General features: G+C 43.1%; 1 protein-coding gene across 1 annotated transcript; it reads right to left on the reverse strand.

Annotated features, from left to right (window-relative positions):
* Positions 1–3,229, reverse strand: SDR42E1 (short chain dehydrogenase/reductase family 42E, member 1). The gene is given in 4 exon segments (XM_036390321.1): positions 1–986; positions 989–1,608; positions 2,852–2,953; positions 3,173–3,229. Coding segments are annotated over 3 exon segments (1,173 nt in total). The 5' UTR covers positions 2,920–2,953; positions 3,173–3,229; the 3' UTR covers positions 1–501.
* Positions 3,230–22,062: the final 18,833 nt, after the last annotated feature.

A 22,062-nucleotide genomic window follows, 5' to 3' on the forward strand; every position in this document is an offset into this window, starting at 1 on the left:
TTCATGTAAAAACCTCATTTATTTATTGTCTAGCAGTTTATCAGTTAATCTTGGTTAGGCATATATACATCCAAGCTGGGAAGCAGAACTGGGGTTTGGAATGTGATCAAAGAATAAATTTATTCTCCTCTGGATCATGTAACACAAACTCTTTAGGAATAAAGGGCAGGGATCAGGAGTAAAATCCCATCAGGGAGGGAGAGTCAGCCTAAGGACATTTGTTCCATTCACTGCATTGTGCTGTTGTACCTGAGAATAAAATGCTGTTTGCAGTAATACTGAGCTTCATCTTGTTAGTGATCTGATCAATTTCACTTTGAAGAGAATGAATATATTAAAAATTGCACCTTTTTACCCAGCAGTTCCAGTCCTCGGGGATAAAGCTGTTATTTACCTCAATCACACAAGTATGTATTTTTTTAAAAATCTTTTATTAACTGTCTGTCAAAACCAAGAGTAAGCAGAGAACAGAACTAAATTCTGTCCTCAGCATTTCATCTTTCAGAGTGAAAATGTTGCTGCAGATGGAAGCCAGGAGACCAGCACAGCAATCAGCAGCACAAGCAGTCCTCCATCCCTAACCAGGTGCATCATGGTGTAATTTCTTGGCTTTGGTCCACATCCCTGGGATCTAAACCACTCCACCACTTCATCCAGGCTGTACTGCTGGGGCTCATAGCCCAGCTCCTTCCTGGCCTTCTCCATGCTGAAGTAGTGTGTGACACCAGTTTTGTAAACCTCTGTGCGAGTGAGGAGAGGCTGGAAGTTATAAACATGCCCCACAAGAAAATGAACTATTTCAGTAAGGAATGCAAAGAAATAGACAAGGGAGAGGGGAAGGCGCAGGGTTGGGAACTTGTAACCCAGACCTTCCACTAGCGGTCGGAAAAATTCAAAGTTATTGACAGGCCTGCCATCAGAAATGAAATAGGCCTGGCCTGCAGCAATGTGCTGCTTGCTGGCTCTGAGGGCCTCGGAGGCAAGACATGAGCCTGGACCAGGTTGTCCACGTGTACAAACTCCACCAGACTCAGAGGGTCTCCATAGACAAATCTAAACAGTCCCCTTTCAATGTAGCTGACTATTCTTGGCAGGTGTCTCTGCTCCCCAGGCCCGTAGATCCCTGCTGGCCGGAGAGCACAGGTCCTCAGGACACCTCTCCCATTTCCCAGCTCAGCACCGTTGGCCTCCAGCACCTTCATTTCAGCCAAGGATTTTGTTCTGGAGTAGTGATCAGGGTGAAGGTGCAGAGGTAGATAAGGCAGAGACTCATCCCCATTTTCTATAACCTGGCCTCCAAATATCACATTGTAGGTACTTGTATAAACCAGGCTGGACACTCCCCTGCTTTTGCAGGCCTGGATGACATTTTCTGTTCCTTTCACGTTAACATCTTCTATAAGTTTTCGGTTCAGCTGCTCCCTGCCAGACATTCCATAGGAAGCGATATGGAACACACAGATTACATCTCTGAGAGCTTCTTCCACTTCAGACAGGCAACAGATATCCCCCTGCATGAACTTCATTCCCTCTGGCATGGTTTGAAGTGGCTTCACCACATCAAAGAGGATCACATCGACTCCCTTTTGATATATGGCACAACCTAAACTGAAACATGACAGAAACCATACATTAGGGCACAACACCATGGTGCATGAAACATCTCACCTGGAAGGGAGAGAACACTATTAACTGTTTTTATGCTGATTATTTTTCTGGTGGGAGTCTTTTAAATGCTGAGTCCCCCACTATAGGGAATATTCAGCTGTGATAGTTTAGGTACTGAACTGATTTCTCACATTCCATCAATACTTGGAGGAAAAAGAAAAGAAAAGAAAGAGGCAGAACTGCCGTAAATGAAAATTCTGAAGAGATCAGCAACAGCAATTTTCAGATGTGCAACTATTGCCAATTTTTTTTTTTAAGCTTTACTTTTATCTAACTTTAGTTAGATAAAAGCTTTAGTTTTATCTAACTGCTTTTGTGCCATCCCAGTTCTGGCTAAACAACAGGTTTTCGCCATTGTGTTTGAAATTTACAGAGGAGTGGGAGAGATGCTTCTAAGCTGCTGTGAATGCTTTGCCACACGTCTACATTTTACTCCAAGTCACAAGTATTGACACAAAGTGTAACTCTGGTGTTTCTCTTCCCCTTTCCTACATTTTTGTATCTCCGTTGTGCTTTAGGGCATGAGAGTGGAGGGAGAAGCCAAGTAGAAGTCAGATAGGCATCTCCTGAGATCTTTTTTTTTGCTTCCCGACTTGAAATTTACTTTATTCTCTGGTCCTGACTGTGATCTCTCTCCCTCTGTGAGCAGTTATAGTCTAGGGCTCAAAATAGGACTTTTTCTTTAAATGGGCTGCAGAGCCAGCTACAGCAAGGGAAAATGGATTTCACTGAAATATGCACCTTAATAACAACCCTAATCCTAAACCATCGCTGCTCATGAAAATAATATATTCTTGAGAGTTCAGCTGGAGCTGTTAACCTATAGAGCTAAGCACATGTGTAACTATTTGCAGGTCAAAAGAAAACAAGTGTAGGCTTGTCCTTCAGAGCAGGCTGATGATGGTGATCCCACCCCTCTACAGAGGTGAGCACACAGGTAAATGTCTGCCAGGCAGCTGCTGCCTGACATTTGGAAAGGGGAAAACAGCGTTACTTACAGCCTCTGGAAACAGAGTAACTGAGGTTGTTTAAAACTGAGACCCCGGGTGAGCCAGAAGATGGGAACACCTGGTTCAGGTGTCTCAGGCCCACAGGTCTCCCTTCTACAGATGGATTTTGCTGCCTCCCCAGCAGCAACCTCTTACATTTACTCCTGTATGTAATAACTATTTAATGCACTAACCGGAAGCCAAAATAACCCCCTCCTCCAGTAATGAGGACCCTTTCCTTGGCGGCGTTTCCTTCTTCCATCCTCTTTCCTTTCGCACCGTGTGCTGGAACTGACCTACAAAACACACCGCAAACACACCCATAAAAACCAGTCCGCGTTTTACCATCGCTGCACATTCCCGACCTTATTCAACGCTCTCGTTCACGCTTTAATTCCGGCCCTTCCCCGGGGAGCAGGAGGCGATTCAGGGCCGGGATGGCTCCCAAGGGAGGGAAGCTGTTCCCGCTGAGGGAGCGCTGCGGTGGGGCCGTGCCAGCCCCGGGCCCCCCGTACCTGCGGCGCTGCCGGCCCGGCCCGTCCCTGCCGGTTCCCGGGGCGGTGCCGATCCCGATCCCGATCCCGGGAAATGGAGCCGGGCGGGGCGGGGGCGGCCCGAGATGGCGGCGGGAGCTGGGCCTCTGCTGCCGTCTGCCTGTGCTGGCCTCGCCAGCCGTGCTGGTGTGGATTTCTGTGCCGGGCCGCTGATGCTGCTGCGCTCCCCTCGCAGCCTGAGGCGCTCTGGGATGGGGGCTCGGTGCTGAAATCAGAGCCTGTCCCGGCCCGATGTTTGTACCGCAACACCCGGGATCGATCCGGGCTGGAGCAGCCGTGGCAGAAGAGCTCGGGGGTGTTGGTGGCTGGGAGCTGGACCTGCCCCGGCCCTGATCCCCCCGTACCCCGGGCTGATCCCCCCATTCCCCTGCCCTGAGCTCCCATGCCCAGGACTGATCCCCCCTTTCCCTGGCTCTAAACCCCCGTGCCCCGGGCTGATCCTCCCATGCCCCGGCCCTGATCCCCCCCATTCCCTCGCCCTGATCCCCCCCATGCCCCGGCCCTGATCCCCCCATTCCCCGGCCCTGATCCCCTGTTGCCCGGGCTGATTCCCCCATTATCCAGCCCTGATCCCCCCATTCCCCAGCCCTGATCCCCCCATTCCCTGGCCCTGATCCCCCATGCCCCAGCCCTGATCTCCCCATTCCCCAGCCCTGATCTCCCCATTCCCCAGCCCTGATCCCCTGTTCCCTGGGCTGATCCCCCATTATCTTATCCGACCCTGATCCCCCCGTTCCCCGGCCCTGATCCCCCCATTCCCCAGCCCTGATCCCCCATTACCTGGCCCTGATCCCCTGTTCCCTGGGCTGATCCCCCCATTATCTTATCCGGCCCTGATCCCCCTGTTCCCTGGCCCTGATCCCCCCATTCCCCAGCCCTGATCCCCCATTACCTGGCCCTGATCCCCTGTTCCCCGGGCTGATCCCCCCATTATCTTATCCGGCCCTGATCCCCCCGTTCCCCGGCCCTGATCCCCCCATTCCCCAGCCCTGATCCCCTGTTCCCCGGGCTGATCCCCCCGTGTGGGCAGCAGGGAAGGGGGGGATTCTGCCCCTCTGCCCCGCTCAGGTGAGACCCCACCTGCAGAGCTGCCTCCAGCTGGGAGAACTGGGATTGTTCATCCTGGAAAAAAGAAGGCTCCAGGGTGATCTAGCTGTGGTCTTCCAGTTGCTGAAGGGAGCTCAGAGAAAGGATTGGGCAGGGCTGTTTGCAATATATGTAGTGACAGGACAAGGAGGAATGGCTTCAGAGTGAAAGAGTAGGGTTAGATCAGGTATTAGGAAGAAATTCTCCCTCTGAGAGTGGTGAGGCCCTGGCACAGGTTGCCCAGAGAAGTTGTGGCTGCCACATCCCTGGCCTTGGAGCAACCTGGTCTAGTGGAAGATGTTCTGCCCATGGCATGGGGCTGGAACCACATGATCCTCAAGGTCCCTTCCAACCCAAACCATCCTGTGATTCTCTCAGGAGGTGCCTGCAAGTGTCATCCCAGGGTGTGAAGCTCTGCAGAGGTCTGAGACACTTAAGAGGGGCTGAGGAGCCCTTGCTCTGGGTAATTTGGGTGGACACGGGAGTTTCTGGACTTGCTGCTGAACATTTCTTCATGGGAAGGGCTGTTAAGCATTGGAATGGGCTGCCCGGGGAAGTGCTGGAGTCACCAGCCCTGGAGGTGTTCCAGAAATCACTGGACATGGCAGTGCTGTGGCTTAGTTGATGAGGTGGTGTTGGGTCAAAGGTTGGACTTGATGATCCTGGAGGTCTTTTCCAGCCTTAGTGAGTCTGTGATTCCCTGGTGCTGTGGAGGTACCGCAGCTGAATGTCCCACCATGTCTGGGAGAGCTGTGCCCTCACAGCATCTCCCTGGATGAAAGTGGCTGTCCCACATCCTGCTGTGTTTGTCATGAGCCTGAACCATGGAGCACACTCACAGCAGTCTGCTGGGCCCTGTGCAGAGGTTGAGATGTTTTTGGCAGTGGGAAAGCCCTGCCCAGCACTGCCTGGCTGCAGCAGAACTGCTCCTGAGTTCACATCAGCAGTCCCAGCTGTCTGTGAGAGAGAGCTGTAATAGGAAAACAATGAAGAATTACAGGATCAAAGTCTGGCTTGTATTCCATTGTATTCCATTTTTCATTTGCAGAACTGAGCCACTTGGGGAATGCCAGAGAGTGGATTCAGTGTCAAAGCTACTTAAAACTCTGCAAAACTCCTTTCTGTTTTGCAAAAGCTTGACAGAAGTAGATGCAGTAGGCTCTGTTGTATTTTTGATGGATGGCTGGCAAGAGTTAGAACTAAGCAGATTCTAAGAATTCTGCAAGTACTAAAGTTTTTTTTGTTTTGTTTTTTTTTTTTTTTCTTTAGCAATGATTTCTTGCTGGTGAGCCTCTGGGACTCTTAAATAGAAATTTCAAGATGGAGTTGGGGCTGTACCTGGTTATACAGAGCTGCTGCCCCTGTGGAGATGTGCAGAGGGTCTGGTGTGGAGGCGATCCCTCAGTCATAGCTGATTTCCCTGTCTCCTGTCTATAGCAGGAGAGTGGGTTTGAAACAGCCTTGAGGCATCCCCTAATCCAGACACATAATCAATGGTGTGTTCACAGAGGTATAAGAATTCTAGCTCACAAGAAGAAAAATCCCTTACTTATATGGCTAATACTAGATGTAAGGATTCTGTTTGGCTGCACATGCCTTCAGGATTTATGCATAATCTTGATGAAGGTTTTGAGAATATTTTCCCAAGTGTTTAATCACCTGCAAAGTCCAAAAGAGTCCTGAACTTTCCCTGAGATCTGTGGACACAAAGTTGTTTTTTTTTTTACCTTTGAGGAGCCTTACTGAGATTAGGGCACTTGGTGGTTCTCTTTTGATCAAAGAAATTGTGTTTGAATGGAATTTTGAAGGATCACAGAATATCTGAGGCTGGAAGGATATTGCCCTGTTGAACCCCTGCACAAAGCATTTCCAGCCAGAGGGGTTCCATGGGTTTGTGCTGGCATTGAATCTCTCCAAGGATGGAAACTCCATGTTCAGCCACTTTCTCCTCACAACTCCCAGAGCTTTGTGCTCTCAGAGCAGTGGCCTCACCCTCTGTGTTTGTGAGTAAATCCCTCTGTTTGAACAGGCAGCTGTTCACCTCAGGATGACGTCTGTCCCCTGGACTTTGTGGTGTCCAGTTTGCAGGACTGAGACCCCTCTCTGCACTTTCTGCTTTATTTTGCTCTCTGTATGTCATCTACAGAGAGTGAATTGGGACAGGGTATCTCAGAATTATGGATATTGTGACTACAATAAGGCTGTGGTTTAGATACTGTAAAGATGTTGTTCTTAAGCCACTATCAGTTTTATTTCTCATTATAGTGAGCTGTCCTTTTTTGGCTTCTGAGAATAGTGAGGAAGATTCATTCCTTCAAAATGATGACATCTGTGAAAGCTGTGGGTAAATATTGTCCTCCTTTGACACTGACAGATCTGGTGTTAAGACATGGCACTCTCAGATCTCAGTTTTGCACAACCCATTTATTACTGGTTTTTCATTTCCTGTGAGACTCTGCTTTTCCTAAGGTTTAATGGACTTTTGGAATGTATCATAGGTTCTGTTTTGCTATCAAATGAATGGACTTCCAGTTTTATTTTATACATAATACTGATATTGTGTCCTTTTTTAAAAAAAAACATGTAAACCCTTCCCTTTAAAGGTCCAGGCTTTTGGAGCATGCCTTGCATGTATCTCAGCATGCAGGGAATGAGACTACTTGAAGAGATTGCATTGATACCTTGAATTGCATGTTAGGGCAAAATGTGTCAGGATAGAAGGATTTGCAGTGTAACGGGAATTATCTGCAGTGAACCTGAAATGGGCTGCAGAGGAATCCTTAAGTCAGCTAAATAAGCAGCTGCTGTAAACAGTGCAAGTTAGAAAGAACAAGCAATGAAATAATTAATTATTCTTTCATAGTATGTTAGTTCATCTGGTTCTCTTTGCAATTTAAAATACTTTGTAGTAAAATTATTTTTGTCATCAAAATACAAAGTGTGCCAGCAGTACTATTTCAGGAAGCAGGGCAATATTTCATCTGGGAAAATAAACCTTAGCTTACTGTTTTCTTACTATTTGATGGATTTCTTTTAGGTATTACTTAATTGTGATTTTTTTTTTTTTATTGAACAATGCAATGAGAGAAGAGAACAAGTTTTAAAACTAGGTAGAACCAACCATGCTTATTAAAACACATAAAACCAATTGGTTAAAGTAGTACTGAAGAGGTGAAAACAGAGCATACATTGTGAGGGAAATTAGAATTGTAATATTCAAAATTAGAATCAAACATTCAGTCTAGATGAGACTGGAATATGTTTCAAGGGGGGAAAGTGTTCTGGATAAAAATGCTGGTCTGAGTTTTCATCTTGGCTCTGGCAGAGGTTTCCTTAGTGACCTTCAGAGTATTGATTTGTGTTCTGTGACAAAGGTGTCATTGAACTTTCTCCCTGCCTGAGGTTATGGTTGTGCTGGTTTCATTTGTGTTTCTGATGCTCAGATGGGAGCTGCTGTAGAAATAAACCAGGAAATCAGATTTATGAAGCTCAAAGAGCTCAGAGAAGTGTCCAAGTAACACCCTTTGAAAATGTCAGCACTGACTTCTTAGGGCAGCTGTTGACTGTACGGTGTTGCTTGTGGAAGTGTCATACATCTGGTGCTGTGGAGATGACCATCCAAAGTGCTTCTAGTTGCTTTTTCAGGTGAGTTCCAGTAATGGAAAAACTAGTTTTTCCACACCGAGAAAGGAAGATTTCAGGATTAATTGTATTTTCTGCTTAGTAAACACCATTCACTGAATTGCTCATCCAAGCAGTTGCTTTATATAATTTTCCTAATCTAATTCTGCTTTAGGAGATATGACTATAAACATTTTAGTCCTGACTAGAAGGAGGTGCAAGCAGTAGTGGATTCCTTATCAAAGTGAGAATTCACAAAATGCAAAGAAGCCTCTACTCAAAGGTCTTGGAAAGGGTCAGACTGTTTGCAGAGTATTTTGAGATCCTTGGATGAAGGAAGATTTTTATGTTTGTTATGTAATACTTTCTGTACTGTCAAAAAATAAACTCTATTTTATTTGAGTTTTGGGATCATCTTGAGTGTGGATATGGATTTTGGGGTGCATGTTAACTCCTAGCTAACAGGTTCCTTTTCATCCATGTCCAGAAGCATGATCCAGTGAAGAACCACGGAGGGAGGAGGATGTGATGCTGTCCCTCTCACAGGGTTCTGTCCCTGCTCATTTGCTTGAGGCAGCTCTGCTCAAGGCTGTGCAGGAGGGAACCTTCCATCCCCCCTTTGCCCAGGAGCAGCTGGGAGTGGGGGTGTAGGAGGGTGCAGTCAGCTTTCAGAAGGGACAAACTGCTCAAACTTTGGCTGTTTCACCCCAAAAGAGCAGGTTGGGCAGAAATACCAAGCAGCTGCCAGTCAAACCAACTACTTTCGGTGTCTGGTGGTTCCTTTTGCAGTTCCATACTCAGATAACACCTGAGTATGTGCCCTGAGAGAGGGAGCTGTTGTAGCACTGATGGCATTAATGTCACTGTTGAATTTGATGTCAGGGCTTAGTTCCAGTGAAGCATTTCACACAGCACATGTGCCCTGTGTGGTATAAATAACAGGCTGGCACAGGGCAGCCTTCCTTCACAGGGCACAACAATTTAGGCTCAGTGGTCATGCCTTGGTTAACTTGGATTTTCTGGGTGGGTTGCACTGTGGTCATCCTCACTGAGTTAGTTATGAAAAAATCATTACTATAAAAGACACTGAAAATGAGTCTCTTTTTATGTTTGAATTCTCTTGGTGAAGGTTCTTAGGGAACAAGCTTGATTCTGAGGTGTCCTTTCAGCAGTAGGAAGTGATGCATACATTCTGTGGAGCCATCAGAAATTAACTTCTTTTCATTCTGCAATGCTTTGAAAAATTTAGATTATCCCATTTCCAAAAGTAGCAGTTATTTATCCTAAAGGGAAGGGAAGAAAGTTTGCATCTTTTGGGATAAGTGCATGGTTGAGCACAGGACTGTGTTCTCCCTTTTTACTTTGATGACAAGTTGCTGTCTGTGGTCTCTGTGTCTCTTTGTGTACCCTGCAGGGCACATCAATAACCCAGTTCTTAGAATGAGTATATACATTAATCTTCATAACCTCCATGGAGCTGAACAGAGTCTGCAGGGACTCACCCACTGCTGAGCACTTCAGTCAAGGTGTCTGAAGTCAGTGTTTGCTCCTGTGATATTGATCTTAAGCTCCCTTAAGCCTCATGTGGTTTTTTAAGTGGTAATTTGACCTGGTGTGTTACCTGATGTTCTGAGGTGTTGATGTCTGTTTGCATAACATGTTGCACTGATATTAATCCTTAGCAGTACAAGGTGATGCTATCCAGTGTAATTGCAGCACCTTGGAAGTAAAAGCCAAATTTTAGCTCATCCTGTACCCTCATTAATAACCTCAATATTGCACACAGGACTGCAAGGGCTCAAGGGTTGAGCCTCTTTGTACCTGAAAGGACTCTATAAAAGTTTGTATGTTAAGAAATGTCTTATGGAAAGATTGTAAAATATTATTGCAAATACTCTCACAGATGTTTTTGTTCTCAGAGTAGGGGAGGACAGGTTTTGAAATGCGGTGCTGAATGTCTTTGATTCTGTTACTTAAAGCAAGTCTTCTAAATTCTCAATAGGATGCTATTTCAGAAGGTAATTATACACTTACATTTCAGCAATTGGCTGATTCAGTTTCAGGTGTGATTGATGTGCATCCAGATGCCCTTATTTACCACACTAATAACAAGGAAAGGCTTCTTGTTGAAGTGATTTATAATTTAATTCAGCTATCCATGGCTTTACAGAAATCTTACCCTCCAGCAAAAGCAAGATGAGGTTGGTCTGTTATGAATCGTTGACACTAATAATTGAACACCCAGTTGATGGTACTACTTTGATCTCTTGGAAGGATCTAAGGCATCTTTCAGCTTCACAGGCAGCTAATCATGTGCTGTACATACCATATGTAGAACAAACTCAAGGCAAAATGTGTTCATTAATCCAAATCTTGTACTGTGCTAATTTTCTGTGTGTGTGTAGGAAGTCTGCAGACACTGGTGGTGAGGATGAGATGTGTCAGCAGGAACATCAGGGCCTGAATTTGTTGTAGCATTTCTGTGGGTTTCTCAGTGGAAAATGCACTTGATGAGGGGGAAAGGAAGTGTATTTGCTGAAGAAATGTTTTCTGTCATCACACTCCTGGTGCTTTCAATATTCCTGGTTCTGTGTTCAAGGTCTAGGCAGTGTCTCCCATTTTCAGGCACTGAGAGCTGCATGAAATCAGGACACTGGCTTAAAAAGTGTTACTACCATTTAGTTCTGTGATGACCTTGAAAACATTCCAAAAATTACATAATTTTGCAGAGGAAAGATTAGGTAAGAGTAGGGGAAGTAGGGGAAAACAAACTCAAAAGAAGACAAAATCTCTTGCTTCAGCTGTGCTTGAGCAAGATAACCTCCATAAGGCTTCCTTAATGGCATCTTGGTGTTTGCAAGAGCACCACACTCTTGTGTATCTTTGATATTGATTTATTCTGTTCCACAAAACTAATGATTGCAGAATTCAGAAGCGTTTTATCATGGCCTGATGTGTGACTTTGTTCTGAGCTATTTCAAGATAAGAGATTCTGACACAAGCCTGAGTTTTCCTTTAAAAGGGATTTGTTCAGAACCAAAAATTTTGAAGGTTCAGAGCACTTAATCAAAACAAAATAAATCCAAAGATGAGATAGTTATAACATGCATTTTTCTTCTGTTCAAAAGCGTTATTTGGACATGTTTTATCCTGGAATGATAACACAAAGAAGGTGGGATCTATTCAACTGGAAGTGTGCTATAACTTACAGTAATTTACTGCAAGTTATTCTTGCTCCTAATTTTCACTCCTTGTGGCAGAAGTTGTGGGTGCAGCATCTGGTTAGAACTAATTTTGATTTTTTGCATCTTTTGAAGGAGAAGCAAGATCTGAATAACGAGGGAATTGAAATATCTGATTTTTTCTTTGATTCTTATGGTAAAACAGTTCTGAAGGAGCTTTGCATTTGAAGTGCTGCTTCAATGTCTTTCAGCGAGTATCCAGCCCATAGAAACAGAATTTGTGCCAGTGGAAAACACTGGATTAATTCCAGTCATACATCAGCTTAATTCTTCATTCATCGTAGGATCATGGAAGAATCAAACATCAAACACGTTATGGACAAACTGCATAAGCTGAAATGTTCTTCTAGATGACTTAGAGGAACAACATGTTCTAGTAATTGGCTTTCTTGTATAATGAAGGTTTCTCAAGTTGAATACGTAATCTTCAAGTTACCAAAAAAGAAAAAAAAAAAAAAGGCAACGAAAGCCTGGTTTAGCAGTTGTTGTTTTAACATTCTCCAAGAGAAAACATTATCTGGTGCAGTTCTTTCCCCAAGTGTTTGACTTTACATTGCCTGAACTCCTTTGCCCTTTTAAAAATTGCTCTGTGAAAGCAGTTTGAGTGGCCACTGAGAATCCCTTCAGTGCCATATTGTTAATGGCAATGCCAGCAGATTTCACCATTTGTGTTTCCTGTGTAGTTTTGGTCCTGGCTCCTTTCCCTTGTGCTATAAATAAAGGTAATCTGTGCTAGGAACAGGCATCAACTCAAGCAGGCAGTTAATCAACCTTCAACAGCGTGCACATTATCAGCTAATCAGGCAGAACCATCCCGCCTCCCATCATGTTTTATCTGTTTATGGAGAAAATGCCTTCCATAACTGTAATTGAGAAACCAAAATGACTCAGAGTTTGGAGGTGTCAGTAAGAATATCTTGTGCAGCCAAACTCCCCGTGTCTTGTGTGCAAATGGGTCACTCCGCTTTTGCCATGTCAGCAAGGGTTTTGTTCATGATGGGCTTCCCGTGGTGTCCTGAAGTTTATTAATTTGAAGCGAATTTCAAATTTGGGATGTCCCTAGTGAGAACAGGCTACAGTCATTCTTCCCATTTTGGAAACTCCCTCGTTATCTCTGGTACAAAAAGAAGCAGTCCAAGCAGGGCTGAACAAGGAGGCAGGGCTCCATCTCCTGTAGATTACACTTTAGAAAGTTAACATCTGCTGCCGCCAAATCCAGTTTTCCCAGGTAGTCCTGGTGCATATTACATCATTATTGAGTTCCATAATTCAGACTTCTTCAAATTAGAATTATTAGATTATTTGGGTTACTGAATTTCTTGAACAAGTTGCCTGCTTGGTGCTTCTGGCCATACTAGCTGAAGTGATTATCAGCACTGATATCTTGAGGTGAAAGTGCTGTGTGTTACAAACTTTTAATTTACTTTCTTCCTTAATGGAATAAATAGAGAAATATTTAGTGTATAAATTAAGGCTAAATTAAACATATGTATGTGAGTACTGCAGAGTATAGTTCACATGAAGTAGCTGGAGCTTGTTTTGTGCCTCATGCTGAAGGCTTCGCAACAGCAAGAAAAGTTGTCAGAGTAATTTTTTCCCCTCTGGTGTCTGTGTTCTGTGGCTGCATCTGCAGCCTTTGAGTTATGACTCTTGTATTTCAGCTGCACTCTCTGAAGTCTCTGGGTGATGGAGCTGTCCAATTTTGACTCTTTGTGTAGCTGAACTACAGTTCTCTTACAGGTGAGGTATCAAATGTAAACCTTTAACACCATTCATCTAAGTCTTCAAGATCCTTTACTGTAAATACTGATTTTATAAAAGCTTTCTGTGCTCTCTGGCATTTTAGAGATTTTAGAGATTACAAAAGGACATATTTATAGCAGCACAAACCCAAGCGTGTGATGGCATTCAGAAGAATGGATGAAAATAATTGTTGCCACGTCTCCCCTTTTCATTAGAAGTCTTTGTATTTTCCTCTTTATTTTTTGTCTTGTATTACTGTAAATTGAATTTTTACATTCATGGATAATTTGTTGAATGCATTCCTGTTTGTGCAGGTGTGTACAAGTCTGGATTGTGCTTTAGCCTCGTGAGGTTGCAGTAGCTGTTTAACATGCTCACAAAATTTCACAGAGTGTAAAGTTCCAGTTTTAAAGACTCCAGTGTTACCAATTTCTGTCATGAATCCAATGATCCTAGGGGGTCTTTTCCAACCTAAATAATTCTATGGTTCTTAGCTCTTAAAAATACTCATCTGAGACTGAGGTTTCTACTTTTTCCATCAGTGAGGCATCTCCACTCTGACCTCTGTTGGTTAAATCCAGAGTTTCTCATGGAACTTCAGTTCTCAGAAGGGACACAGTGGGTGATTGCTTCCAGCCAGACTTGGAGCAGTGAAGATGTGTGAAAGGTGATAGAAGAGGTAAGAGTGGGGTGCAGAAATCCTCCCAGGATTGTGAAACTGAGGCAGTGTTCAGGACAGAACCTGTAGCAATTCTGCAGAGCAGCACTCTTAGGAGCCTTGCCTGGATTAGCATCTCACGGCTGCTTTGTCCATAAATTCCAGCTCAATGTGCCTCTGCTGCAATGCAGGTACAGTTTGTGCCTCACTGAAGATCTTGGATTTGAGACTTGTTTTGTTGGCAAGTTGGTTCAAGTTTGAATGATCTGTGCCTTCAAAAGAGTAGGAAGAGCCTCACCTCAGGATTTTAAAACTCCTGTCATTTTTAAAATTTAGTTTATTTATCTTCAGTAACTCTGCTTGGATTTATCAATGCTGAAATTTTGTTTCCGATGACAGACATGAACCAAGTGAGGATGATAACATCAGTTAAGTAGATAGAAGAGGATTATCTTGTGTGTAAGAAGCACTCTGTGAGTTACAACACTGAGGCCAGGTGTGTCATAGTTACAGTTGGCCACGGGCAAAATCTTCATACAATAACATTTTTATTCATGCTTTTGGCATGATTCCCATGGACTAATAGTATCTTCTTTCCTTGTCTTTCTGTGTAAAAGCAAGTTTTTCCCCACCTGTATCTGCCCATTTACATATGTAGCCATTTCTTCCACTTCTCTCTGATTCAGAGATGCTGACACCTTTCTGATGAGCCTTTCCAGTCTCCACTGCCCACTTTGCATTTTCTCAGCTGGCCATCTTCTTACTTTTTCTCATTCTCCAGAGAAATTCTGTATCAGCATCTCCAACACAACTGTCAGCTGGCCTTTGTTGTGATGTCTGTGAAGTGTTTTTTGATGGGTATAGCCTGTGTGTGCTCCAGGAACCCTTCCCATCAGGATGATCCCTGAGTGTTTGAGCACAGGACTGAGAGCCACGATCCAGGAGTTCTCAGCTGGGATTTTTCACTAAACAGAAGATGATCTCTCTGCTTCAGTTCATTGATGTGTTCTGTGGGAATAGTATTCACATCTTAGAGCATTTATAACAGCTATGTGGTTAAATATTCTGGTGAAAGAGAGATTGTGCCAGCAGAATTTTTCTTCAAAATACCTCTTTCTTCTTTATTTTCTGCTGTAGAGTCTGGTATCTAGAGGTACTTAATTCTTTCCCACTTTTCCACATGTAGTTGGGTGCCTCATTTCCATTTGCCATTTTCAATGTAACTGTGGGGACAGAAGACTGAGGATGAATCGGTTATCAGAAGTTTAAACATATGAAGGGACAATTATACTCCTAAGGATACAAACATACTCCATATGAATTTTTTTATTTAGTTTGAATTTTACTAGTTAAGTTTGATCAATATATACTGACTTGCCTCAGTACTTCCTGTGGTCCAGTTTTAAAAGCTGCTTGGAAAACCTCCCCATTGTCTTTCTGCTTCAGTCAGATGGAGTGGTTTTCTCTGGGACCATCTCTCATTATTTGGCACATCTCATTTTCAAGCTGCATTATTTTATCAAATGTAATAGTAACCAACTCTTCTTTGTAACCAGTTATAATGGTAAGAACTTTGAAACTTTGAACTTTTAAATGACATTGAAATTCTTATTTTATCAGCACAAAGATGTGTTTGATGTGATCTTTTACTTTTTTAAAAAACCCAGTTTGAAGGAGGCAAAAATTGCTCCTAGGGTCTTTTAAATCCTAGCTTCAGTCCATAAATTTGACTGTAGACTTAAATTGAAAAAACATAATATTTAACAGGTAACATAAAATCCTTAAGAATTGGATATGCTCTCTGCTTTAAAATATTAGAACTCAGAAAAAGGGAATGAAACCCACATAAGAGCTCATTGTTAAAAGTAATTGAGAACTAAAAGCCTCCTTGGATACTTGTGTGTATCCTTTTAAAGTTGATAGAAATTGTCTGAGAACTTTCCTGAAAGCACGTGCCTGGAATAGCTCTTAGACATGAGCTATTTAATGACATTCCAGCCTGTTAGAAGAGAACTCCTGTAATCTGGAACACCTTTATGTTGTTTCAAACACTGTCAATGTGTTAACAGAATTTTTTGCCCCTCAGTTAGAAGTGTGGTTCAGTGGTGAGCAAAAGTATTTCCCTTCTGGTGCCCATTTGCATCCCATATTTCAGCTCAGTTCCATTTGCTCACTGCTGAGGTCCTATCCTGACTTGCATCCCTAACAGAGAGAAAAAAACTCTACCACATTATAGAGAATGGGTTAAGAATTATAAAGGGTTATTAATTTTAATAACTGTGTTCTGAATCTGCCCATATATGTAGATATAAATATAAAAATCCCAGAAATCCCAGGGACAAGACACAGAACCTGTCTGCCATCTGACATTTTTGACAAGCTCTCCAGAATTAATCTGTCTAGGAGCCACAATGCTCAACTTAATTATGGAAAGGCTGCATCTGTGTTCAAAGCTGTTGAGAGAGAAAGAAGAAAATAAAAATGTCCACTAGGTTTGATTAACTGCTTTCAGCCTGATGAATAAAGACAGATGGTTACTAGTTATTTTTCCTTAATGGATTTTGGAGCTCCATTTGGTGGATGAATTAATGTTATAGGTCCCAAATCTGCCTTTGAAGCTACGCCTGCCTAACCCTTAGTGATTCCAGCAGAGTTTCCATGCCTCCAAGAGAGATGTTTGCCCTCAGGCTGCCATATATATTGTTAAAAACAGTTTTGAAATTAAAAAAATAAAAGTGAAGCGATAATTTACACTATTAATAAAACAAGTTACGAGCTCTGCACATCTCAGGAAGGGATCTCTTACAAGGGATGATTGGTTTGAAGTGTCTGTGCAGACTTATCCCCATAGAATCTGTGCCTGTTTGGGAATGACCTCCACCTGGAGCCTGACAATATTTTAATACCAACTTTAGAAGTTGAAGAAGAAAATTTTAAAGTTGCACTTGCTAGTTGTGTCACCTGGAAAGTAGAAATAAATAGTTTTATGGTGTAGGTTCATTTGCATGAATCAGTTATCATATCTCAAATCCAGGTGGGGAAGGTTTTTAAGGCAGGCTCTAATTCTGCAGGTGTGCATGTTTAAAAACATAGCTGGGAATATTTCTTTCTTTACTTGCATGTGAGTATCTGTGTTTATTTTTAAGAATGTGCATAGGTGCCTGTGAGTTTGGGCTCCTGGGGACCATTTAGGCCTAATGGGTCTCAGGACTGTCATTCAGCAGCCTATTAAATCATCTGTATGGTTTTATGAGTGGATAGTCATGGTGATTTTAATGGGATTAAATTTGCTTACATCCAAACCGTTTTTGAGTCAGGGTAAAGGTTACTGCATGATTAAAAAATGTTTAAGATGGACAATATAATAAAGGGAAGCAAACCAACAAAAAATTACATTGAATACACAGATTTTCCATAGTCAGTGGATTGCCCAGAGGAAAAACACCATTTAACTAAAATGCTGCCTGCCACAGAACCATCAAACCCCCCAGATCCTGAAAGGGACCTTGAGGGGTCCTTGCTCCCCCTGCTCCATGGCAGGATCATCTGTCACTGAGTCATTCCTGACAATGTTTGAACACAATTGCAGCACAAAAATGGCTGAAAAATGCCAGGAATGGGAACGTCCTTCAGATCTCAGCTCTGAAGGGGAAATCAGGGACATCCAGTACAGAGCATTCAATCACAGCAGTACTGTAAGCCATTGCTTACACACAGAGTGAGGTCACAATTCCTCAACAGGAAAAATCCATGGCTGCAGCCTTTGGAAGTGAGGGGCTTGTCCTTCAAGTGACAGGAGACAGAGAGCGCTGGGGGCAGGTGACACTTTGTCATGGCTGATTGCTTCATGCTTTTAGCATCATGGCTCGTTTTTCATTTCAAAGGCTGCCTGATGTAACTCTGAGGAAAATCTAAAAATAAGCATATTCCACTGCTGAGAGGAGATGTTTTTAAGAGTTTGCAGGTGGAGGGAAGGCACGTGGCAGATGTGCTCAGTTAATAACCCAAATGACAACGGGGAGATGCTGCCACCCATTTTCTTTCATCCCTTTTGCAGAGTCAAAGCTCAGACATGTTCTGGGGCTCTCAGTTGTGTGTGATTAATTTTAAATGTTGTCACGATCTACAGTGAATGACAAGTTATGCTGGTGATGTTGCAGATCCTCCCCACTTCAAAGGGACTCTTCAAGAGAGTCTCTGTTTGTCCACACATGCTTTAATCAGACTTTTGATTACCATGCTTGCCTAATTTTCTGGGTTCACCTCTATATTTACATCGCTATTGATGAATTTAACTGCGTCAAAATTATGTGACTTTTGCATAGATGTTTGAAAGCATTTTGTGGTCTGATATTAAGATGGAAGGGAAAAGGCTGGATGTAAACCAGATGTGTCTCCAACCTGCCAATGTTTGAAGACATGCAGGAGGAACAGTTACAGAGAGATGATGCAAAGTGTGGTTTTTATCTGATGTAGATATGGTTGGTATGACTTGTGGTTAGAGCACAGCATCAGAAGTTAGGCAGGCAAAACTGCATTTGCTTTTCAGGAAGCACCTGCAAAGAAATGATCAGGCTGTGGGCTATGAAAATGTGGAAATCCTTTGTGTTCTAAGCACAGAGATGCTGAGATGCTGCCATTAACTTCAGAGAGGCAAAGCTGCAGAGAAGGGAAGGGAATAGGGAGATATAATGAAAATCTAGTTGGAAAAACAAACTAAACTTCCTGTTGAGAGTACAGCTTATGTCTTTATTCTCATTTATTGAGGCAGCACTGTGCTGTGCTCTGTCCTAGGCAGGGCTGGGATGTTACTCTGAATATACCAGAGGAAAATATAGGGAACAGTCTGTGCTGTCAGAGAAGTGCACTAAAATAAAGTGGTATCTTTCCTTCTCTCACTGATGGTTTTCTGAAAATGGTTTCATGCTACTGGATGACAGAAAAAAGGCAAGCAAGTGTAATTTCTCATGAGGATAACCTAATTGCCTTTAGGTTTTCTGATTCTATCCTCTTCTTGGAAAGTAATCACAGTTGGCTTGATAAAAATGACTTATTTTGGAAAGAGTGCAATCCCCTTTTAGCTCTTCCTGAAAGCCCAGATACATGGATGTCTGGAGAGTTCAGAGGGAAAACCTCCCTTGCAAATACAAAGGAGTGCTCATAATTTTAATGATTTCTCTGATGTTTTGTCTATTGCAGGGAATTAACAAAGGGTGATTAAAGTTCTTGTAAATACTGAGGCAGAGCTTACAGCCCTTGGCTTAATTTACAGGTCCAAATTTGCCATCAGTACAGACATTCTTCACTCTGAGGTTCTTTTTTCCATTTGAGAAAATAATGGGAGATTTAGCTGAGGAAATTGTTGTTATTGTTGCTGTTGTTATTATTATTGTCTTTTGTTGGTATTGAATTTTGAGGAATGATGTGCTACAGTTTTTTGTTCACTGCCAAGAGATGATCTTCAGGATCTATTGTCTATCTCTGAATTTACAGTATTTACCATTATTATATTTCTAAAAACAAAATCTCCAGCAGCTTAGAGGTAAAAGATATTTCTTACTTTTCTGTAATAGGTATACACTTTATTTGACAGGAATTATTTTCCCTAAGGGTCTATTAAACAAACAGTTTGAAGACAAAAGAGAGGTTGCACAGCTTAATTTTCACTTATATGTAATCCTTTTTTGCTTTAATTCAGTTTATGCCTGTGAGTTCAGAGATCTTAATTCACAAAGATACTTGGCTGCATTTCTAGCTTTAGGCAGAGTAATGGTTTTGTTGTCTTTACTGGGACAGTTCTCGTGCTTCAAGTAGAGTGCATGAAGAGAAAACAGGCTGAAATAAGAGGATTATCTTGACCTTTGTGCAGGAGCTCTGCAGAATTTATAAGAGGAAAATCTGTTTGCCCAAATGAATTTTGTTTAAGGAAGTTCAACACTTTCTGCATCCACAAGTGACATCTTGACAAGTGTTCATGTAGCCATTAAGTCCAAATGTATGAAGGTGTTTATGTTCTCTCAGAAGCTGCAGCAATAAAAGTAAGTAATTTTTTTTTCCCTACAGGTCCTATATGTACTTAATCACTAGAATACTGTTTCTGTCTTGCTTAATGACTCATTTGTTGAAACAGATTCCGAACTGTTTTATGCTGAAATTATTTTCCAGGAAAAACCTCGTAGAGCAGAACCTCCCTGCAGAACCTGAAACACAAAGCCCTGACCCAAGCCACAAAAAAGCAAGAAGCACAGGGAGCAGGAGCTCTCAGGAGCCACAGCTGAAAAAGCCTGAATCAGCAGGCAAAACAAAACAGTAAATTGAAGAGTTCTGTGGGAAATTATAACCTGAAATGAAAAACAAATCTGTGACTAGCAGAGAAAGCTGAAACAGAGATTGGAAGCGTAGAAAAAGTGCTTCATGCTTCTAGACAGTGAAATTGATGTTCCACTTGGGACAGAAGAATATCACTTGTATCCAGCTGGGACAGCAGCTATTGGATATGACACATGGCCCTTCTGGCTGAAGGAAAGTGCTGAAAGGAAAAAATACTGACTAGTAAATTACTGGAAAGTGCCAAGAAAGCCCATGGGAAAAGTGCCAAAGAATTGAAAAACAATGAAGGATGAGGTAACAGAGACATGCCTGAAAACCTCGTGGTTGAACTGGAAGCTTGTACTATGCTGGAAAGTCAGAGAGGCTTGAAAAAATTATAAACATCAGGAAAATCACTGACCTCTAAAGGGAGCCATGAAAAGCAATGACAAAAGAGATCTCATTACCAAGGAAAAACCAAGAAAGAGCTTGGTGATGTATTTCAAAGAAGTTGTGACCAGGCTCAGCTTCACCACATTTCAAAGGAACTGGGGAACCTGAACCTTTCTTCTGCCCTTTTTTTTTGTGTTAAGAAAGCAATCAAAAGCACAGGCTGCATCCACCATGCTGAAATACATAGAGCCAGCACAGTATAAGAGGACAAAAGCTTCAAGAAATGGGGAGGAAGTAAGAGAATGTCTGTGAAGAAGTGATTTAGCTCCAGAATGGGAGTGTGGAGTCAACAATTTGATGTCTGTGATGAGGTCCCACACACTGGAGGGGTGTCCTTGCTGTGTTCTGGGGACAGGGATACTGCAGCAGGTGAAAGGTGCTGGGAGTGTAGGATTTGAAGGAAGACAAGCTGAATTTTTAGAGCCTGGCTGTTCATGTTGCTGATTACCATGGAGTGATTGTTCTCCAGGAGAGCCGTCTTCTTTTGCCGTTGAATAATTGACTGTCCAGTCACCGTGTATCATGAAGAGACTCAGATGGCAGGGCACATGTGAGATCTGCAAAATCCACAGGAGAAACATCAGGAGCAAAGTGCTCAGTGAGGGCCAGCAACGGCCCAGGTGCCAGGAAGATGCTCAGGATCATTTCTCTGCTGCTGTTTGCCACTGGCATGGACTGACTCTGGAATCAGGATCCAGACTTCGGTGCAGACTCTGCACTTGCCATGGAATAAAAGGACAGGGCACTGAGTTATTGTGAGGTGGCTCTGAAAAGCCATCCCTCTTCTCTTGGAAGAAAGAACGGTCCTGGCAAGGGTAGGGTGAGCTTAGCCCCTCATCAATTAACTTAAATCCATTCTTGTTGGAACAGAGATGTCATGGTGATGCAAAATCCTGACAATCTGGAGGAGCCTTCCTTTTACCAGGAAACTATAAGAAGAAGGTGAGATAATGGTCTATATTCATAGCATGAGTAAGCATGGCAGAGAGAAATAGGAAATAATGTAAACTCAATGGCAATCCTGGGTTACTGTACAGCTTTTGGAGCTGGAGACATCTCAAAAGTGTAAAGAGAAAAGTAGGTGTTTTTCAAGATGAGTAGTTGGCACAGGATGATAAAAGTTACCTTGTGGCAAAATTGTGCTGAAAAATCCTCAAGCAGCAATCTGTCATTGCTGGTGTCAGGGAAGTGCAGAGGCACTGGGAAGTGGGTACTCCATGCTAGCATTTTTCAGCCAGTTTTAGATCATAACCTCCTTTCTGCTGTGGATCATCTACACATTTACACGGAATTTTATTCACCCACCTGGGTGAACACATGGTGACCTTCTCATTAAAGGAAGCCTTCAGTGGTTGTATTTTATTTCAAAATGATGAACTGAGCATTGATTCAGGCAGAATCAGTCCTGCCAAACCAAATCAGCTGTTCTGCAGGGGTGTGGGTGCAGACAGATCCTGTGTCCCTGCACCACAATGGGTGGGTGTATAAGGAATGCATGTGGCACCCTCAGCTTTCCAAATATTCCCCACCCTGCCAGCTGGGTCTGAGGGAGGGGCTGTGCATGAGCAGAAACCATATTTCAGTGGGGGATATGGGAGGGGAGACTGGAGCAGAGGGGGAGTCTCATGGAGCTTGCTCTGCAGCCACCAGCCATGGTGGCCACCCCTTGCCCAGCTCTGCCTCATCCCCACAGGCTGAGGGGAGCCAGGGCAAACATCAGGCTGGGAGTGGTCACTTCT

The sequence above is a fragment of the Molothrus ater genome, chromosome 12 (assembly GCF_012460135.2).
Source record: "Molothrus ater isolate BHLD 08-10-18 breed brown headed cowbird chromosome 12, BPBGC_Mater_1.1, whole genome shotgun sequence".
Classification (NCBI taxonomy): Eukaryota; Metazoa; Chordata; class Aves; order Passeriformes; family Icteridae; genus Molothrus; species Molothrus ater.